Source organism: Hippoglossus stenolepis, chromosome 21, assembly GCF_022539355.2.
Source record: "Hippoglossus stenolepis isolate QCI-W04-F060 chromosome 21, HSTE1.2, whole genome shotgun sequence".
Classification (NCBI taxonomy): domain Eukaryota; kingdom Metazoa; phylum Chordata; class Actinopteri; order Pleuronectiformes; family Pleuronectidae; genus Hippoglossus; species Hippoglossus stenolepis.
In genome coordinates, this window is record NC_061503.1 from 8,869,229 (window position 1) to 8,888,524 (window position 19,296).

Genomic DNA, 19,296 nt, shown 5'->3' on the forward strand with positions numbered 1-19,296 from the left:
AGCTCTTTCCCAAAGACACAGAATGCAGTGGAACTGGAAGAGCCAGGCATCGAGCCACCACTAACCATCATTAGTGGATGACCCGCTCTACCTCCTAACACACAGTCAGAACTGAGCAGCACCAGTTCAGCATTGTTTCAGTGAGTGAGTGCAACTTCAACTATTTCAACAACTTCAATATAAAAAAGTGAAAAGGGAACAAGTGTGGTTGAGAGCTTTCTGGATGGAAATATAATCACATATTTCTTTGTCTCGTATATTTGTCTTAACAATTAGAAAGACATACACAAGCATACACACATACACACACACACATATATATTCGCACACAATTATATGTACAAATGGATACATATACACACACATATACTATTTGCTTTATTATGTTGTCACCTGTACACATCCACTATCTTATTCATTTCCATCCTCCCTACATCTCACTCTGTCCTGGTGTGGTCCACATGTGCGTGTTCCCAGACAGAGTGCGCATGCGCAGTGAACAGACGTCCATCCTTCACCAACACTATTCTCTGATGACATGTTTATTCCACACACACACACACAGTGAGTGGGACCGTCACACACATGTTGGCTGTCTCACCTGAGGCCTCAGTACAGGTGGAAACAGCCTGAGGTCATTTCATCAAACCACACACACACACACACACACACACACACACACCACACACACACACACACACACACACACACACACACACACACACACACACACACACACACACACACACACACACACACACACACACACACACACCTCTCCTCGATTACCTCAGTAAAAATGGAGCTGGAGTGAAGTGGGCTGAACCGTCGTGTGTGAGTCTCCCTCAGGGGACACGGAAAACCTGAGTGTGGCCACCTGACGAGTGCGGACCTCAGAGAAGACAGCTCGGGAACATGAACGCGTGAGAAATAAAATAGAGGTGGAGGCGCTCACCTGTTCTGCTGTGTCCGAGTGACGAGGATCCTCCAGAGGTGGTGTTCGATGCTCGGCAGGTCGGTGTGTGGGTGCGTGTGTGCGCGCGTGTGTCACTCCCACACACACACTGCTATCTTTAACCTAGAGGGGCTCGCGTGCGCTCACATATAGCTCCATTGATTCTCAGCTAACTGTGTGATCCGCTGCTGCCTCCGAACGACGAGAGGAACACGTCCGCCGCTGTGAGAAGTTCGAGTCCGTCTCCTGTCGTCAGCGTGTGAGCCCACACAGCAGCAGTGGTCACATTCAACCACCGTGCAGGTGCACACGGACACTTCCTGGGGCTGTAGCGACACCCAGCGGCAGCAAGAGCAAGTGCAAGCTCGTGAAGGCAGAATAAAGGACAAGAAAGCATGTGTGTGTGTGTTTAATACTTTTATTCCATTCAGGCTTTGTTGTAAAGTCATTGATTTTAATACAAATTATTTACATTTTTGGTCAACAGACAAATAGACGGTTTCATGCACGGTAAGTACCGTCGGGGTCTTTCACCACTGATCGGCGTAGTCCGAGCTGCAAGAGAGGAGACGTTGTCACGCTACGTCGTTACATGGCCAACGATCTGCTGTACAGCCACAGTGAGAGGAGATGCCAACCAACTCTCATAAAACTAAATCATCCTAAATTCAAACTGTTTGCTAATGGTAGATGAAGTATTGGTTGATTTTATGTAGGTCTCATTAAATTGCATCTTCATCCTTCATCAATAATGACAAACTGATGACTGTCACATTTAAAATCATAATGTAGAACACTGCGTGGCTGATTAGATTCTTACCCTAATGTTTTTTTTCCTGAATACTGGATATTTGCCATTGATTCAGATACAAATATGATGTATAAGTATTGATTTTCTTATATATACATATATAAATATATCATTACCCACATTAAATCTCTCTATGAATTTTAATGTTTCATCGTGTGAATTTTTATTTCACTGGCTTTTCCAGCTTTAACAGATTCTCTTTCATTTCAGCCCACAAAATTCCATCAGTCGTCAGCTTCAGCATTAAACCTGCAGCGTGAAATCAGGATCCCGAAAAATGATCCATCGTGATTAACCAGAGATTTACTCGGATCGGCTTCTCTCACCGTGGTTCGGTTTCTTGGCTTGAATCGCCTCCGAACAGCAGCCACGCCACCGCTTGCTCGGGGGTTGACCTCTTCCCATACCTGCAGATTTTAAAAAAACAAACACCAGCATGTAATGACCGCAGTGCAACACTAATTGGAGACTCTCTCACGTGAAACCCCCTCTGTGCCCTCAGCAGTCACTCAGTCAGCATTTCACTGGCTGCTCTGGCGTGACCCCACCTGCCAATGTTATGAATTTCAACCACTGGACTATTTTTTCTTTTTCTTTTTTGAGACTCATCCAGCTGTGAAGAAGGCAACTTAGCTGCATGCACCCTGTCGAGGTTTCTCTCTTTATCAGCACTGCCTCTCTGCAGCCCAATCCAAAAAGTCAACCGTGCAATTATCTGACAGAGAAGGAGACTTTTCGAGTTCACTGCCCAGTGTCCAGCGAGGCAAACAACAAAACAAGCTCCTGCTACTTCAATGTAAAATCAATGCCTGGTCACTGAGTTAACCTTCTTTAGTGTGAGCGGCGAGGGGCTGCTCCGTGTGGCACGCAGTCTAATGGCAAATCAAGCCTCTTTAATTACAGAGCACGAGGGTTAATGGTGATGAGGCTGTGCTCAGCTTCCATCACTGCAGGAAAACGGTCGTTTCTCCAACAGAAGTCAACAGACCCCAGGGGCCACACAGAGGGGATCATGTGTTTATATAGAGCGATATAGCCATAAATGATATGAAGATAAAACTTCAATATCAGTCAATATTGATTATTATCACAATAAGTATCATATTATTAACTCTTCGTTATCAGAGAAAGCAGCAAAACATCTTAAATATCTGAGGTAAATCAATTATGTGTTGTAACTCCTCACATGGCAGTGCAATAAGCAAAATATCAATATATTGGACTTTTGGTGTATTGCTATTGATGAAAATTATTATTTATTGCTCGGCCCTTATTGGATTCTAGCTTTTTCATACACCTCATCAAAACTGTAAAACTGACGCCGTATTTTAGGCGCGACAGATAAGAAAGCAACCTTTGAGATTTAAATACAAGTTTACAATCTAAAATTTTAAAAAGTCCTCGCTATGTGTCAAAGGTCACGAGATTCTGAAAACCTACAAACATGGAGGCTGCGAATGATCCAGTCTTGATTCAGCTGCTAACAAAGAAAAGGAAATGATTTCCTCTTTACAGGATCTTACTTCTCTGCGGTCTGAACTTTATTTACACATCAGAGGAAACCCAGCCTCCTGTCCTCTGCCTCATCATTTCCTACCACAACAAGAAATGCGTTATAACTTCCGTGCAATGACCCTAGAGTGCTCATTAGTGGCTCGGTGAAAGGACAAACTCTTTACCAGCAAAGGTGAAGTCGTAGGGTGAAAAACAGGACTTTTAAGAATGAATTCCCATCATCATTGCCCATTTCATTGTCACATGAAGGGAGGTGGACACTCTCTGACCCAATATGATGAAAAGTCACCAATTCAAAAAAGCACTACACCTTCTCCGTCACTTATTAGTCTCTCAGTTAGTTTGTTGTTGTTCTTTTTCAGGTGCTTTTAGAGTTAATGATGCTCAAAAAAGCTGCTGTGGCTCTAATATCAAATCAACTCTGAATCCAGACACTGTAACCTCTACCTCACAGGACACATGGAGAAATCTGAGTGTAACAGACGTGAGGCGCAGTTTGTTGGGTCTGACTCACCTCTGTCTGGTGATGAGGTTAACGTAATGCCTGACAGCCGCGTGGTACTTGGCCCACTCCGCCGGTGAGGCGTTGCCCCCCGGACTCTCCGGTTTGGGAGGGTAGGCGTCCGCCAAGCTGCTCCAGCACACCAGCAGGCACAGGACGAGCGCTGCGAGCGTCATCCACGATCTCAACATGTTGGCCATCTGAGGAGAAAGAGAAACACCAGGACGTGATTTCACTTTTAAAGAAAAAAACCTTGAATAAACTTTAGCTACAGACAAATTTATGTGAGGATTCTGTTCCATTTTACGCAGATACCTTCGTGCGTAAAAGTGTTCCAAAGATTATAAAAACACATTAGCCGACATGAATTTCCTCAAATTACATCTACAGATGATCCGGTTAAAAAGTCAACATGCAGCAAAGTAATATTAAAGTGCGCAGACTCACTTTTTGACAGTTGTCTCTCGGTGCGGTTCACTTCGCTGGTGCCCCTGTGGTGTCGCTCTCCTCTCGGCTCTCGCGGTTATATATGGTGTGGGATGGATACCTGATGCGCACTGAGACACACGTGACCACACCCCTCGTTGTTTCCTCCAGCACCATCGATCAATGGGTCACTTATCTGTGAGAGAAGCTGGATGACGAGCTGACAGCTGAACGTCACTCTCTGGCTTAGTGGAGGTTAATTTTTCACAATAAAATAAGGTAAAAGGGCTCTTTTCTCCAAGTACTTCAATATCAGGATTTAAATGTGTACTTACTGCCTTTTATTGTAGACTGCTGTTGATTTTAAGATGAAATTGAATGAGTTGTAAACGTGTAATTTGCACCACATGATGGTACAAGGAACACACAGATGAGAAAGGGTTTCCTCCCCTTTCAGCACCACCAACAGCTCCAGGGCGCAGCCACAGTCCCAGCGTTATAGTCTCAGACCAGTAAGCTTCATGTCTACACTTGGAAATCCAACCTGCACTTATCCACATTAAAGTTATGTCTTCCAGTAAACAGGCTTATTGAGCTGCACCGTGGCTCAGACTAGAGCTCAGAAAGCACAACACACCAGCCACACACACACACACACACACACACACACACACACACACACACACACACAGTGACCCTTCACACTTGAAATAATAAGCCGGCACAGAAACCATCATGCATCAGCAATTGCAGAGAGATGGGCTGAGTGACCTGAAAACACATTACAGCAGGTATCACAGACCGAAGCTGGAGTCGCTCACCACTTCTTCATTCCTCATGATTTCTGGATTTTTGTTATCAGCGATCCACTGAGTGAAGCAGGGTTTCTGCACAAAATGCTTATAGTGAGTTTTTCTCCTGCAGTTTTACATGACGTCAAAGTCTGGACTGTGCTTGAGATGCAGCCGCTGTTTGATTTTTATTTATTAGCCTTTATTTAACCAGGTTTGAACCCGGCCAAGAAGCAGCAACACAGTTTCGACAGTAACAGATTAATAACTTGCACACAAACAACCTGAGCTCAAGAGACTTTTTACCAGAGCTTTAAACTGAAAATAAACCCGTGAATTATTCCATGCATCAGGTGCCGTGAACATAAAAGCTTTCTGTCCTAAATCAGTCGGAACTTTGGAACAACAAATCGCAAAATGTCCATAAAAAGAATATTGTGACTTCCATACTTCCAGTTAATAAAAGAGCAGATGAATCATGTATATGAAAACACACCAGTGACTGAGGTAACGCGCACATGATGGAGACCAATTTGCTTTGGAGTAACAATGGTGAGTAAGAGAGGGACAGATTGTCAGCGTCCAACATTATCCAGCGTGTGAGGACAATGAGCTCAGGGATTCACAGACAACACGTCTCCCAAATCATATGTAGTTTAGTTTAATTTATTTCACACAACATAAAAAAATAAAGAAAACTATTAAAAACATAAAGTAAATGTCACAGATAGTTTTAGAAACCAGTGATGGCTTTTATGAAAACCACAAATATATATATAAAAAAAAATTCAATTAAAAAATGCACAGAGGGAAGAATATGTGGTACAAATACAGAATGAATAACAAGAAAACTGACCACGGGGCGTTTTATACAAAGGAGGATGAACACTGGCCAAGATTTTCTTTTCTTTTCCTGAATGAATTAGTTGTAAAGAATTTCTCCAGGTTGTAATCAGACTCCTCCAGTAGTTTTATTGACTGGGGTGTAAATTGCACATGGGTGGGTAATGAACAAACACATTACCCCCCCTGGTAGATACGGGGAGGCACAATGGGAAATACTTGTTCAGACAAGATCATTATCCCGGACACCTTTAGCCTCCTTTATGCTCATCACTCCTGCATGCATTATTCAGATGATGATGATGACGATAATGAAGATGAAGGCGGCCATATGGCCTGGAGGTAGAGGTCACAGATCACACTCACTCATGTGGGATCTGAAATAGCAGCAGCAGCAGCAGCAGCAGCGTCAGGGAAATTCATTTCAGTAATTCTCTTATGATTGAATTGAGTGATTCACTGAGGTGGATCAAATATCACTTTTATTAACCCCTCACATGATGCCTCTCCAAATTCCATGTCACCGCCGAGGCTCTGAGGACGGCCGTGGGCACGATGACGCTCGTACGACACAGACACTGTGTCCACAAATACCTTTCAGGTCTCAAGTGCTGGGGCGCATGTGATCGCCCACGTTTATGACTGGTGCCACGGCTCCTGTTTATCTTGGATCTTCACGGTCTGTTGTTCAGTTCACGGCACATGAAGTCGTCCCTTATCCCACAGTGCAGGTGCAGTCGTCTCTGTGGGACTGTGTGTGCACGTCCAGGGGTCTGATGTCTGTTTGCACACAGGACGGAGATGTGCAGATGACGTTGTGCTGTCTGCAAATCTGTAAAGAGTCCTATTCTTTTATATTTCATTTTTTGAATAGGGTCAAGTAGAATTAGTTTCTTCCACATCATCCTGAGGAGTTCTAGGCTAGTTTGGTTGTTTTTGAATAAATCAAATGAAAAATGTTCACCCCGCCAATGTTTGGTTTCTTATTTTTCAGCAAAGCATTGTGTGATCTGGCGTGATGGTCAACTTTAGAGGGTTAAAGACCAAATATATCCCAGTTCCTCCAGTTCCTTTAGCCACTATAGTGGCAACAGTTTGTCTTAGTTTGGAAATTGAGTCGTCTACAAGTTGCTTCAGAATTTATTTCCTGTTCTGATATGAACAAATCTGTAGAGGAAATGTGCTTATTTAAGGAAGCCAGACATGGTTGAATAACTTCTCATGTGAAATGGAAGCATGTTCTCATAGTATTCATCGTGTGTGTGTCTGTCTGTGTGTGTCTGTGTGTGTGTGTGTGTGTGTGTGTGTGTGTGTGTGTGTGTGTGTGTGTGTGTGTGTGTGGGATTGTAGTCCCAATAAAGAGGCGTTTTTAGTCAGGTACGTAGGGAAATCATTGACTGTTTGAGTCACACCCTGCATATATGTGAGATTGAGGCCCTATTAATCTACAAGCAGATTTCTTCTGCAGCTAATAAAACTGCAGCAAAGAACTGGTGAATTTTCAAAATCATAAAATGTACATATCCATCCCCTGTCCATGCAGTTACAGTATTTATTATTTATTTCTACTACTACTTATGGCATTGGTCATTAGTCTTTCCAAAATATTGTATATTCTCCTAATTTCGTTTTACATGCTATCGTACAGTACAGTCCAGAACATCCACCTCAATAGTTAAAACATTTTTGTACCATTCTTTGACTTTTTTGTTGCTGTTGTCCTCGTCCCAATAGCTGTAAGTCAATGTTTGTGTAGTTGCACTGAGAGCAATGTAACACCAGAGTATTGGGCCAATGAAGCCGATTCTGATTCTGTAAAAGCTGAGGTGACTGACAGCAGAAACATCAGGAAAGTCACTGTAACACTGGTGCTTATATTTATTCATTTAAATGTTTTGGCTTTTAATTTCATTTTTGGGGCATTTAGGCTTTTAGTGACATGAGAGGAAGACACATGACAGAGACATGTAACAAAGATAATCAGAGGATGTAGTAATTCCAGCACTCTGTGTGGTGAATGCATCTACAGCCACTGGGCTGCAGGGACACATCAATGGCTTATACTCCAGAGAATTGATTATTATCTAGAAGGCAGAGGAAACTTGTCCGACAAGAGAAACACAAAGGAAGATTTAATAATTATATTTAACAGGCTCATGCATGAATCAAAGGAACCATCATGTTGCCATGTACAACATAACATGTGCATGTGAGTCCTGCTGGGCTCCCTGAGGACGCCATGACACCCCCTCTCATGTGCTGTTTATAGAGTCATAAAAACAGTGGGGTTTTCTTTTGTCTGTCCCTAAACCCTTGTCAAAAACTTGATTTGGACATAAATCCCAGCTGACAATAAACACGCAGTTAAAGTGTATATGACCTCACCATAAAGGCTGTGAGTGGATTGTGGTATTACACCTAGATTGCACTGTCCATTTCTCAGCAATCGTTGTACCATGATTCAAAGTGATATTGAGGGACAATTAGTGCGCAGCTGTTTTTACACCACGCAGAGCGATGCTGAAAAACAAAATAACAAACCGACGAGTTCAAAGCGACGTCTCGTCTATGCTGTCATCATCCTTTTTTTCCCCACAGCCATCCTGAACGTTAAGTTTACTCTACCCCAGTATTCAACCTGTCTGCCTTCACTCGACTGGCCATAAAAGTCAATGGCAAGAAACAACAACATGCACAAGACAAACTCATTAACTTGCTCCAGTGTTTGCAGGTAAACACTGAGAAAGTAACAGCCCCTCAGATAAGGGGAAGAGCAGACGGTTCACGGCCCAATAAACCCCGGCTAATGCTCTCCACAAGAGCCGTACGGGCTCCTGCGGAGGGGGAAAGTGTTTGATTTGTCATCAAGGCAAACGTAATAGGAGCTGCAGGAGGCCAAGGCTTTTTTTGTCTCTCTCATCTTATTCGGTTTTAACAACTTTTCCAACTCATGCCGGCACTAGCGATGTCTGCGACTTTGTTAGGAAAGACACATACAATTTGCATGACTTTATCTGAGAGCGATAAGTTGAACAAATCACGAGGGCGGAGGTGTACTTACAGAACGCATCTACCTGGGGCCCTAAAAGCTTTTCTCCTGAACCTCTGCGTCCACCTTTGATAGTAAAACCACCTCCGTTTTCCATTTGCATCACACACGCTGCCGAGTCCAAATATGAAAAGAAGATTACACACAGACACACACGTTTGCACAGAAGTCCATTCTGGTGTAAGAGCAATCTCCCGGGAGAGGGTCGGACTCCTTCCTGTCATCGCAGACAGAAAGGGGGAAATGAGTACGAGGTTTTATTAAGCCTTATCTCCAGAGTGGGGGAGCCACTAATATGAACAGAGTGCTTTTCAGTGCAGACGGGTCTGTTTGCACAGCTCAGGGGACAAAATGAGGGGTTGATGGCTGCCCACCACCACAGGGCAATAACTCACAAGCATAATTGGCTCTAAAAGGAGCCACAAAGTGTCAGAATCCCGACACATTAATTAGTGAGTGAAATAATAACATATTTCTTTTTGGTTTTAATGTTAAGACCTTTTATTTTTGACTTTTTTTGGGGGGGGGGGCCACAAACTCAAGTCTCCTCTGGAGTCCAGCGATGTCTGCGTTGGGATTTATATGAAGATGTATGTGAGGTGATCTCAGTTTATACAGACAAACGGAGCAAAAAACTAATCCTCGGGTCAATCTTTACATATCACATATTTACGTAGCCCCTCTCCCATGGATTTGTAACAACAGAAAGGTGGATGAACCGGGGAGACCTTATGAGGAGGGGTCCCCCTTAAAGTGGACGTAGGGGTACAGGACCCTACAACATGTTCCACATTGACAATGCAGCCCTATAAGTTCCAGGTAATATCTACTGTAAAATCTATTGTACGTAGGGAAATCCTTGACTGTTTGAGTCACACCCTTCATATATGTGAGATTGAGACCCTATTAATCTACAAGCAGATTTATTCTGCAACTAATAAAACTGCAGCAAAGAACTGGTACATTTTCAAAATCATAAAATGTACATATCCATCCCCTGTCCATGCAGTCTGTTTAAACATATTGGGCCAATGAAGCCAATTCTGATTCTGTAAAAGCTGAGGTGACTGACAGCAGAAACATCAGGAAAGTCACTGTAACACTGGTGCTTATATTTATTCATTTAAATGTTTTGGCTTTTAATTTCATTTTTGGGCATTTTAGCTTTTAGTGACATGAGAGGAAGACACATGACAGAGACATGTAACAAAGATAATCAGAGGATGTAGTAATTCCAGCACTCTGTGTGGTGAATGCATCTACAGCCACTGGGCTGCAGGGACACATCAATGGCTTATACTCCAGAGAATTGATTATTATCTAGAAGGCAGAGGAAACTTACAAGAGAAACACGAAGGAAGACTAAGAATAATTATATTTAACAGGCTCATGCATGGATACAAAGATTTTGCATAATTATAACAACTAGTGCAGAGCTCGCTCTAGAACTGCCTGTTTGGATTGGGCTGATTTTATGTTCATCCTTCCTGGTTTATCTGCACTGAAGATTTTTTCATGAAGTGAAACAGAATTTTCTTTATTATCTTTATATATGGGTTCGAATGATTTACTGAACTGGTGTTTCACATTTCACACAGTTCACATTTTTTCAAAATAATAGCTCAACATTTAAGCTCGATATAAAGCATTGCAGCCACAATGTGGTTGTACTTTGTAGACAAATTGCTGAAGAGGACATGATTTGGTGAATGTTGTAGCATGAGCGCCTGTGAATGTCTGGGTCAGTCCGATATGGTGAAATAACAATAATCAAACGGCAGCCATTTTGACCCGATGTTTGACCCAGTTGCCGACCACTGCTGTTTATCATCTGAGGACGTAGAAGAAGACGTGTTCAACTCGGTCCACAGGCTGAAGGCATCTGTCCCTACTGACTGCTACAAAGCACCTGTTTGTACGTTTTTTATTAATATTGAATGTAGCACCAATCGCACACTGCTCTTCCTGGGGCTATTAAGAATAAACATACCAAGTGTGAAGCCGATAAGATGAATGGTTCTCGAGATACGTGTTCCACAGACAGAGACATTTGTGGAATTAGTAGGTAGATAAAATAAATAAATACAATAATTGGCAGGGTTATACTTGCACAAACAAAACAGCAGTAGTGTCAGTTCTAAACATCACTCAACTCATGGCCTCTCATTTGCTCATTTGCTCTCCAAACCATCGATGCCTCATGAGATTCTCTGGCCCCGAGCGGACTGAAGCTCCTCTGCCCGGAGCAGCAGCATCTCTCAAGCCATCCGTCTTTTTGGGAAAACGCAGAGCCGACCAATTACAGCAATATCCCAGCGACTGATGTGTTTATGAGCGAGCCGGCCGCGGCAGCTTCAGGTAACTCAGACGGATGACGAGGCTTGTGAGAGGAAAGGTTGATGACTCTCCATGCACAGCATGTTCTCAAAGTCACAACAGGGCTGGGAAGTCAGTGTGCTTCTTATGCATTAAAATCACCCACCGCCCTCTGTAATGGCAAGATGGAGTCAGTTTCTTACTCACCTCTCCTCCATATTCTTGGAACCAGACGTAAACCTTCAGCATGACACTATAGAGCAAGATGATTCATCCCGAGATGTGAATCAATGCATGCATGCGTCATGGTGAACTGGCCAAACCTGCAAGCTGTGGAGATGTCATGTCTCTGGGGGCGTGACTCAGGCTCTCATCCCAATGGACGCCAATTACATTAATCATGGACCTGCCTTTATTACTTTCTCTGCCTCTTGTTTCTGGCGATCTCTAGATGAAGAATCGTCTCCACGCTCAAAGACACGCCTCGCATCAATGCCCAACAGAATCAATTCTTAATCGCATTTACAGCCAATGAGCTACATGTTTTTCAACTGGTTGGTCATCAATACCTAATGAAAGCATCTCCCATGTGTTGCTGTGCATCTTTACAGAGATTTGACCCTAGATTGTGTTTCTTGATGAAGGGAATTTGAGGAAAATCAGAAAACGGTTTGTTTTGGCCGATGGCAAAAAGAAAAAAAACAATCACACACACACACTTTTGTTATCAATCACTTTGACTGTGTGGCTTAAAGGTGTGTGTGAGAGGCCATATATCAGCAGCACCTTCGAAATAACGAGGGCTGGTGATAGAAAACGGCTAAAGCTCAAGTGATGTGGCATCGAAGCCACAGAAAATTAGACACACCAATGAGAAAAGAAAATCCCTGGATCCACACAAAACTTTAATGGGTTCTTTCCTTATCCATCCCACTTCCTTCCACCAGGGTTCATGGTAATTTGTCCAGTAGTTTTTGGAAAATCCTGCTAACAGCCAGAAACACAAAACAACACAACATCCTTGGCAGAGGTTGAAATAAACTTTGATAAAATTCAAGTGGTTAAGTTTGAGTTTAACTGCAATATTTCAGACACCGTTAAAAAAATACTCAACAAACTGTTGCTCATTCAATTTATAGTAGTTACTTACGTTTAGCTTTTTTCTGATTCTTACTGAAAATGACATTGTGATTTCGGCTGGATCACAAATGTATCGGATACTTTTGGTTTTTCATCCGCAAACATTCAAAGATGTGAAGCAGCACCAGATCGTCTCCAACATCTTCATCATCACACTCATCTCCATCCTCCCTATCCCCACCTAACCTGCTGGCCATCTGCACCTCCCTTTAAAAATGGAGATGAATGATGTTAATCTCTGGAGCCTTGTGCGTCCCTCAGCTCCTGCTCGTCCTGCCGTAATAAAGCAGTCTGCCTGAGTAATTACTCTCATCTGTCTCAGTCCTATGAGCAAAGAAGACCGGCCTGGATAAGAGCTCCACGCACACGGCCCCGTTCTGGCAGAGGACGACACAAGCATCGATGTGTATGAAGAATGTCTTCAGGTAAAATTAATGTGTTTACATTCCTGACCAATCACAGCTACTGTAGCCAGAATGAGGCCGAGTTTTACGAAGCGTTTTTTTATTTATTGGTAGATGACATCAGGTGTTCTGTACAACAGATATCTGCAGCTGCAGTTTCCCTTCAGAGCTTCATCATGTAAATAAACAGAGGTTCACTAAAACCAAGCCACGTCTCAAACATAAAAGAAGAAATCTTATTCAGAAACAAACTCATAGTATAATAGTATCATACAGTGTACAAAAACTTTCCGACAAAGCCTTTACACACAGTGTTACAGTAGAACAGGTGGCTGGTAACGGCATATAAATGCTTTTTCATGTCCTGCTCTCAAAAGGTAGTAGCAATGATGTCATCTTTGAAAACAAGAAAACCCAAAGATCGTATCTGAAATAGGCTCCATTTTAAACTCCTATTTCCTTCTCCAGCAATGTCTCCACCATCTTGGGTAAAAACACTTCCAGGAAATGAAAGAAGTCGTTAAAAACTCCCGTCATGTCACTGGTCGGCTCCAGCTTGAGCACCGCTTTCGTGCTCTCCGTCCCGCCCACCATCTGCGGCTGGACCGTGAACTCCAGGGGCTCCTTGAGCTCCGGCTCTTTGTCAATGATGTGAGCTGTGACCTGGGACTCCATCTCCATGCAGCTGCCCTCTGGCCTCGTGTCTGTATCTTTGATCAGTTCCCTTCTCACCTTCCTCCTGCCAGCCCACACCATGTGCTTCTGCATGCAGATCCATGGAGGGATATCCGGCTTGCCTCTTTTAGCCAGTCTTGGCTTTTTTCCTTGCGGTGACACAGTGGCGTCGCTTCCTGATGACAGCAGCCTCTTGGCACCGACCTTCACTGTGCCCGTAGGGCTGGTGTCGCTTTGGGATTCAACGCTGCCGAAGCTGCTGTTCATCGAGGTGTTGAGGGACGCTGAGGAAGCATCCATTTCCTCGCCACCTGTGGAGGGAGCAAGGTGACACCTGAGAACACTCGTGAGAACTCCCTCCACAGCAGCGCACACCTTCTGAAACCACAGCGGCCGGAAGTCATCTCCCGCCATGTGCAGCTGATTACGCAGCCCTTCAGGGAGCGTCGCTGATTTGAAGGGAATGCTGATGGTCAAGGAGTCCGCTTTGTTATGTGGGACTTCGCCATGGGGGGTGAATAAGCGCACCAGCCCCCACATCTTCCCCTTGGCGGATTTGCGCTTGTACTGCAGGCTGCGGCAGTACTTCTCGGCCTCCTGGCACTCACTCTGGAAGCAGCGCTGCGAGCGCTCATTCAGGTTTCCAGCTACGTTGTGGGAAAGCTCAAAGGGGTCCAGGAGATTTAGGGGGGCCAGCTTGGGACTGTGGTGAGGGGTCCTGGTGGGTTGTTCCTCTTGCATGGCCTCCTTTTCTTTTTTCTGGCCGAGGAAATCAGTGATTGGGAGTGCACGGCCCTCCCTGACAGATATGACACTACTGGCAAAATCAAACTTGGCATAGAAGGAGAAGAAGCCGGACAGCAGGGTGCCTTGAGAGAGAAAACACACGTTAGATGAAGCTGTGCTTTAAATTCATGAAGATGCTTGGTTTAATGTGTCACCGGAAATCACTGAGTAACAAATCACATATGTTTCTTTGCTTTTTGAATTTCTAGCACTTACAGAGGTCCTGTGTATTCTTGCTGGGCGGCACAGAAATGGGCTGACTGGGGAAGGTGCAGTTCCAGCCCTCGATCACACATTCCTCCTCTTCACCTGCGAGGATGTGAACAAGTGATGGTTAACAAGCAGAAGTAAATGAATATCATCTCATGTGCATGCAGCAAAACAGACATATTAACTCTATAAAACAGCACCAAAGATTTGACTATGAAAATAATATGAAACCTAAAAAAAAGAAAACTTATGTTAAACAGTGAGTCTTTAAGTCTTTGAAGTCTTTAAATCCTCTGCAGAGTAAACTGCACTTTTTCTTTCATCCATTTCGCACATTAAATTAAAGCACCAGCTAAGTTCAGACTGATGAATAGTAAACCTTTCTTGTCAGGGTACAGTAACGCAGTACTCACAGGCCATGTCTTTAAGTTGCTCCACTGTGGGGAGGACAGGAGGCTCAGAGTTTTGCAGGAAGAAGATGATCAACAGTGTCAGAGCGTAGTTGTTGAGAAGGGGACCAGAACCACTGGGGTTACCTGCGCACAACGTACAATGTGTGTGGCAGGATGAGACCAGGATTACGAGGACATGAGAAGTGTATATACAGGATGAAGAGTTTAACATCTGTTGGGGGCTTCATAGCACGAGTTTGGATTTCTTGATATCAAAGAGATAATGTTAGTGCTAAAACAAACAGAAACAAAAAACTGGTTGTTACACTGGTGTATAAGAACATCTAAAGGATACCAGTGTAACCAGCTCTCAGATAATTACTACATTTGTACTGTATTCTAGTTCTTTCTACCATTTAAAATCCTAAAACTCTAAATATATAATATCTCAGGTTTGATTTCCTACAACTACGAAATGGCACGGTGCTATTTGAAACCAGCTTAGTTATTCATTGTGTGTGTAAAATATCAGTAATATGGCAAACTGATCATAGATCTGCCACAAGTGACCCAATCACATTTCTGTTGAGATCTCAAAAGTAATTGTCACCACTTATAAACTCTGTGACTGTTTCACATGGTTTTTATTAGGTTTTAGTGTCTGTTTTTTTCCTCCTTTAGATATTAATCTTGGGTTTATTATTATTTGTTTCACAGAGTTAATGGTACAACAATAATATCTTAGTTAACTGTGGTTAACTGCTGATGACTCTGCACAGGAGGCTTGTTGAAAGTTGAACTGGCTGCTGCTCCTCACAGGAACAGAGGCAATGTTCCCCAGGAGTAAAGGTAATTAGTGAACTCTACGGTGAAGAACACTAATTAAAACACTAGGCACTTAAAGCTATTGCAAATCAGTGTCCAAGCTGTTAATGTGATCACAGTGATAAGTGATAAGTTCTAGTGACATCTGCTGGCCAAAATGTGAAATAACTGCCTGAGTACACTCTTTTATTGTAAAGAAAGTGCATCTGTTTTTTTTGTACTAAAAACAGACTTGTCCTGTAGTGATATAATATGTGCTGAGTTATTTCTTTTTACCGGCCAGCTGTCTCTGCTTGGCCCAGTAGCGGATGGTGTAGACCAGTGGTCTCAGCCTGTCGTCCATCCCTGAACACAGCTGGAGGAATCGAGTGTTCCTTACAGCCAGTCTAGTGAAAGACACAGATTGAAGAAAGAGAGTAACTCTGCTCAGTGTTCAAGATAAAACATTTTCTTGCCACTTTTAAAGACTGTTACAGCTACACAGTCGAGTGTCAACCAACCTGTTGTTGATGGTGATGTCCCCCTGCAGGTTGAGCTCGCGGTGATGGAACTTGGCCACAGGGAGACGAGCGCTGCTGACCACATTGACTTTGTGCGCGCTGGGGACACAGCGCTTCAGGATCGCCGCCACGAGGTCCAGGACCTCTGCCGGAGACGCTGTGGTCAAGTCAATATCGGACAGGATGGAGTCCTCAGAGCGGCCGTCATCGGACGTGCCCTCCCCTGCCTGAAGAAAGAGGGGAGATAAAAGAAGGATGATTCAAAAGGACAAAGTTCAATTATCTAATAAACGCTTCAATTTGTTGTACATAAAAAGCATCTGACCTGTTCTGTGGTGGATTTGGCACGGGCCTGGAACACTTTAGTGTTTTCCAGGTCCAGGAAGAGGTCCAAGTCACAGGAGTGGATTCCAAAAGTGTTGACGGATGAACCAAATGGCAGAATCTGGCTGTCTGCAACGCAACAAAAAATGTATTAAGAGAGAGAACCAATCTATGACAATCATTTGCACAATTCTCACTATGAAAGACAGAAACCGACTCATTGTTTGTATGTTTGCAAACATCACCTGGAAAAAACTCTATGAAAACCTCTTGCAGGAGTTGAACCAGTAAACTTCTAGTCTTTCTTTCATTCTCTCCCAGTTGAAACCGCTCGACGACGCACTGCATCTGTGCATCCACCTAGAGGGGAAAAACAAATCCTTATAACCTAATAAACCACCTGGATAACATACAACATGCTACAATAAGTCCAGTTATAGAGCAAACTAACAGGGCATGATTTATATTTGTCTCTTTAGTATGCAATAGATAAATATTGTATATTAGAGCAAAAACTATTTACATCAAACCTCTATTGCATTATTACTTAAAAGTGATTAAATAATAGAAATATTGAATTCATTTATTATTTTTTATAATTGCAATATCTATTTTGAATATATGGTGAAAAGATAGTTACATACAATCAAATAAAAATTATTTCTTTTTTAATTTGATGTTATTCTCATTCAATGTGATTCACATCATTTAGTCATCGTCAACATTTTATATATTCGTCACAATCTATGGTTAATATCATATATACTGAATGTAGTAAGTATGTAGTGTGGAACTGAGAAGAATCTAAAAGGCTCCTCTTCGTACAGCGATGTGTAAAATCACCATTTCTACAAACCCACACATTCATCGCCCGGAGGCACACTTCAGATTTGACCACAGGATACTTACAGACAGCAGCTGACACAGCTGAGGTTTGAGACGGTCCAGAACTTCTTGCATTTTCTCTGCGTCGCTCCTCTTCTTGGGAACAAACTTGAACTCCTTCTTCTCGCGGGGTTTGACGCGCAGCTTCATGCCCTTCATCTGATGCTCGAGGCAGGAGAGGGTCGCCTGTAGGCTCTCCGTCTCGCTGAACTGCACGATGGCGAACACACCCTGTGAGTGCAGAGCGACACGTCACCGTCAAACACTGTCAGTTTCCACATGCTGCAAAGAAGCAGAGTGTCGCTGCTGTTGGTGCGGACACAGAGATTACGGACATCTTTAACTCCGCCAAGGAAGTTATGTTTTCTTCTACTCAACTGATTTCCGTGAAAATTTGGAGGGAAGAATTCAATTTTGGTGTAGCTGTGGATCAGGGAGCGGATTCAGGATTGTTTTTTTCACTTTCTTTAACATTGTTATACATTTATGTTGAATATCAGGCATGTTTAGGGGACTGATATTTGGAGTGTTTGTAATTTGGTGCAGATCCAAATTAAAATCCAGATCTGGTGAATTTAAGTGAGGTTTCGTAAGGGGACTGCTGGGCCTCGGTGGAGGTCAGCGCTCTGTTGAGTGTCTCAATGAGCTCACAGTTTCTCATTGTGCACAGCGGCCTCACCTTGTCTTTATCCATGATGACATCCGCCACCGGTCCGAACTGCTGGAAGTGCTTGGTGATGTCAGTCTGGGAGATGTGAGGTTTGATGCCGCTGACGAACACGCTGTGCTCCTCCTGGCTCTTCCTGGTGTCCCGCACCGAGCGCAGCGTCTGGTGTTTCCTCCCTTTCACGTGCTGTTCCAGACTGGACGCTGCAGGACACAACACGAGCAGAAATCAAACTCCACATATAATGATGTGGCAGAGGTTGAAACATGAAGTACAGCAAGTACACTGGTAGGTGTATGCATGGAATATATATAGTTTAGTATATAAACAACAATTTACCTGTTTAGCAACCTATTTATCTTTTCCCTATAGTGCTGTATTAAGCCCTTCCTGTGTATGTGTACTTGGGGGGTTTATACAAAGCACTTTGTGTTACATTTTATTTGTTTGAAAAGTGTATAAATATTAAGTAAAACCAATTCGGATTGATTGAGATATTCTGAAACAATACCACTAACAGGTTTTTACAGCGCAGGACATTGACAAAATGCTGAAGTGTCAAATAAGTACATCGATCTATTATGCTGGAAAATCAGGATTTATTTAGGAAGTAGCCATCAGTAAGTAATAATAAGTAACATACAATACTTAGGTGTAAGGATAATAATACTTAAATGTAAGGACATATAATAACTAATATAAACAGTGTTAAAACAAGACAGCTATGTACAGTGAATGAATTGCGCAGTTGCTCTGTAGCTTTAAGCTAATTCACCACCTGCCTGGACAACGCTACGTCTGAAGTGTCCTCAGTTGTTTGTGTGTTAGCTTCGTGACTTACAGTTTGGTAAGTTGACGTTGCACAGGAGGCAGTGGAAGCCTTTCGGCGTCGCTTTAATGTCACTGTCCGATTCCATGATGACGAGAATCACTAGAAAAAGAGAAGGTAAGAAAAAGGAGCCACTTCGGTTGTCCGTTAAGTTTGAAACCGAGCGTCCTGCACGCGCCTCTTAAATCTCCCTCCTTCGTCCACTTTGCGTTAGTTCCCGGTCCGTCCCCTTAATGGGTCCGGGTTGTTCTCCTGTTCTACCGCACAGTTCCTGTTTGTTTTTAATGGCTGAGATGCCTCATTGTACTTTAACAATTTTAGTTAAATAAATGATGCGCGTATAAAATAAAGATATTAGTATAAAATCTACTATGTTTATTCCACATTATAATAGGCAGCAGCAAACCGTTCCTTCCTTATGGCTCAACCTTCATTAAAATCAGTGTTGTTT

The 19,296-nt window shown here is 43.1% G+C and overlaps 3 protein-coding genes across 4 annotated transcripts in view; all 3 read right to left on the reverse strand.

Annotated features, from left to right (window-relative positions):
- Nucleotides 1-1,267, reverse strand: part of mpp2b (MAGUK p55 scaffold protein 2b) — a 39,638-nt gene extending 38,371 nt beyond the window's left edge. Inside the window, exon 1 of one of the 2 annotated variants that reach the window (XM_047338443.1) lies at nt 956-1,267. The gene's annotated coding sequence lies outside the window, so the exon portion shown is untranslated. Of the gene's footprint in view, nt 1-789; nt 921-955 lie in introns of those variants that run through there. The other variant, XM_047338445.1, reaches the window with a different exon arrangement.
- Nucleotides 1,268-1,471: 204 nt separating this feature from the next.
- pyyb (peptide YYb) lies at nt 1,472-4,337 on the reverse strand. Its single transcript, XM_035146571.2, has 4 exons — nt 4,231-4,337; nt 3,796-3,983; nt 2,093-2,173; nt 1,472-1,510 (listed from the first exon to the last, which is right to left on the reverse strand). The coding sequence occupies exons 2-4, from the start codon at nt 3,981-3,983 to the stop codon at nt 1,486-1,488; spliced, it is 294 nt and encodes a 97-aa protein (XP_035002462.1). The 5' UTR covers nt 4,231-4,337; the 3' UTR covers nt 1,472-1,485.
- Nucleotides 4,338-12,816: 8,479 nt separating this feature from the next.
- tut1 (terminal uridylyl transferase 1, U6 snRNA-specific) lies at nt 12,817-19,083 on the reverse strand. Its single transcript, XM_035146654.2, has 10 exons — nt 18,858-19,083; nt 18,029-18,219; nt 17,374-17,580; nt 16,710-16,824; nt 16,466-16,593; nt 16,141-16,367; nt 15,917-16,026; nt 14,837-14,959; nt 14,430-14,522; nt 12,817-14,296 (listed from the first exon to the last, which is right to left on the reverse strand). Exons 1-10 carry the CDS (start codon nt 18,931-18,933, stop codon nt 13,197-13,199), a joined length of 2,370 nt encoding a protein of 789 aa, XP_035002545.2. The 5' UTR covers nt 18,934-19,083; the 3' UTR covers nt 12,817-13,196.
- Nucleotides 19,084-19,296: the final 213 nt, after the last annotated feature.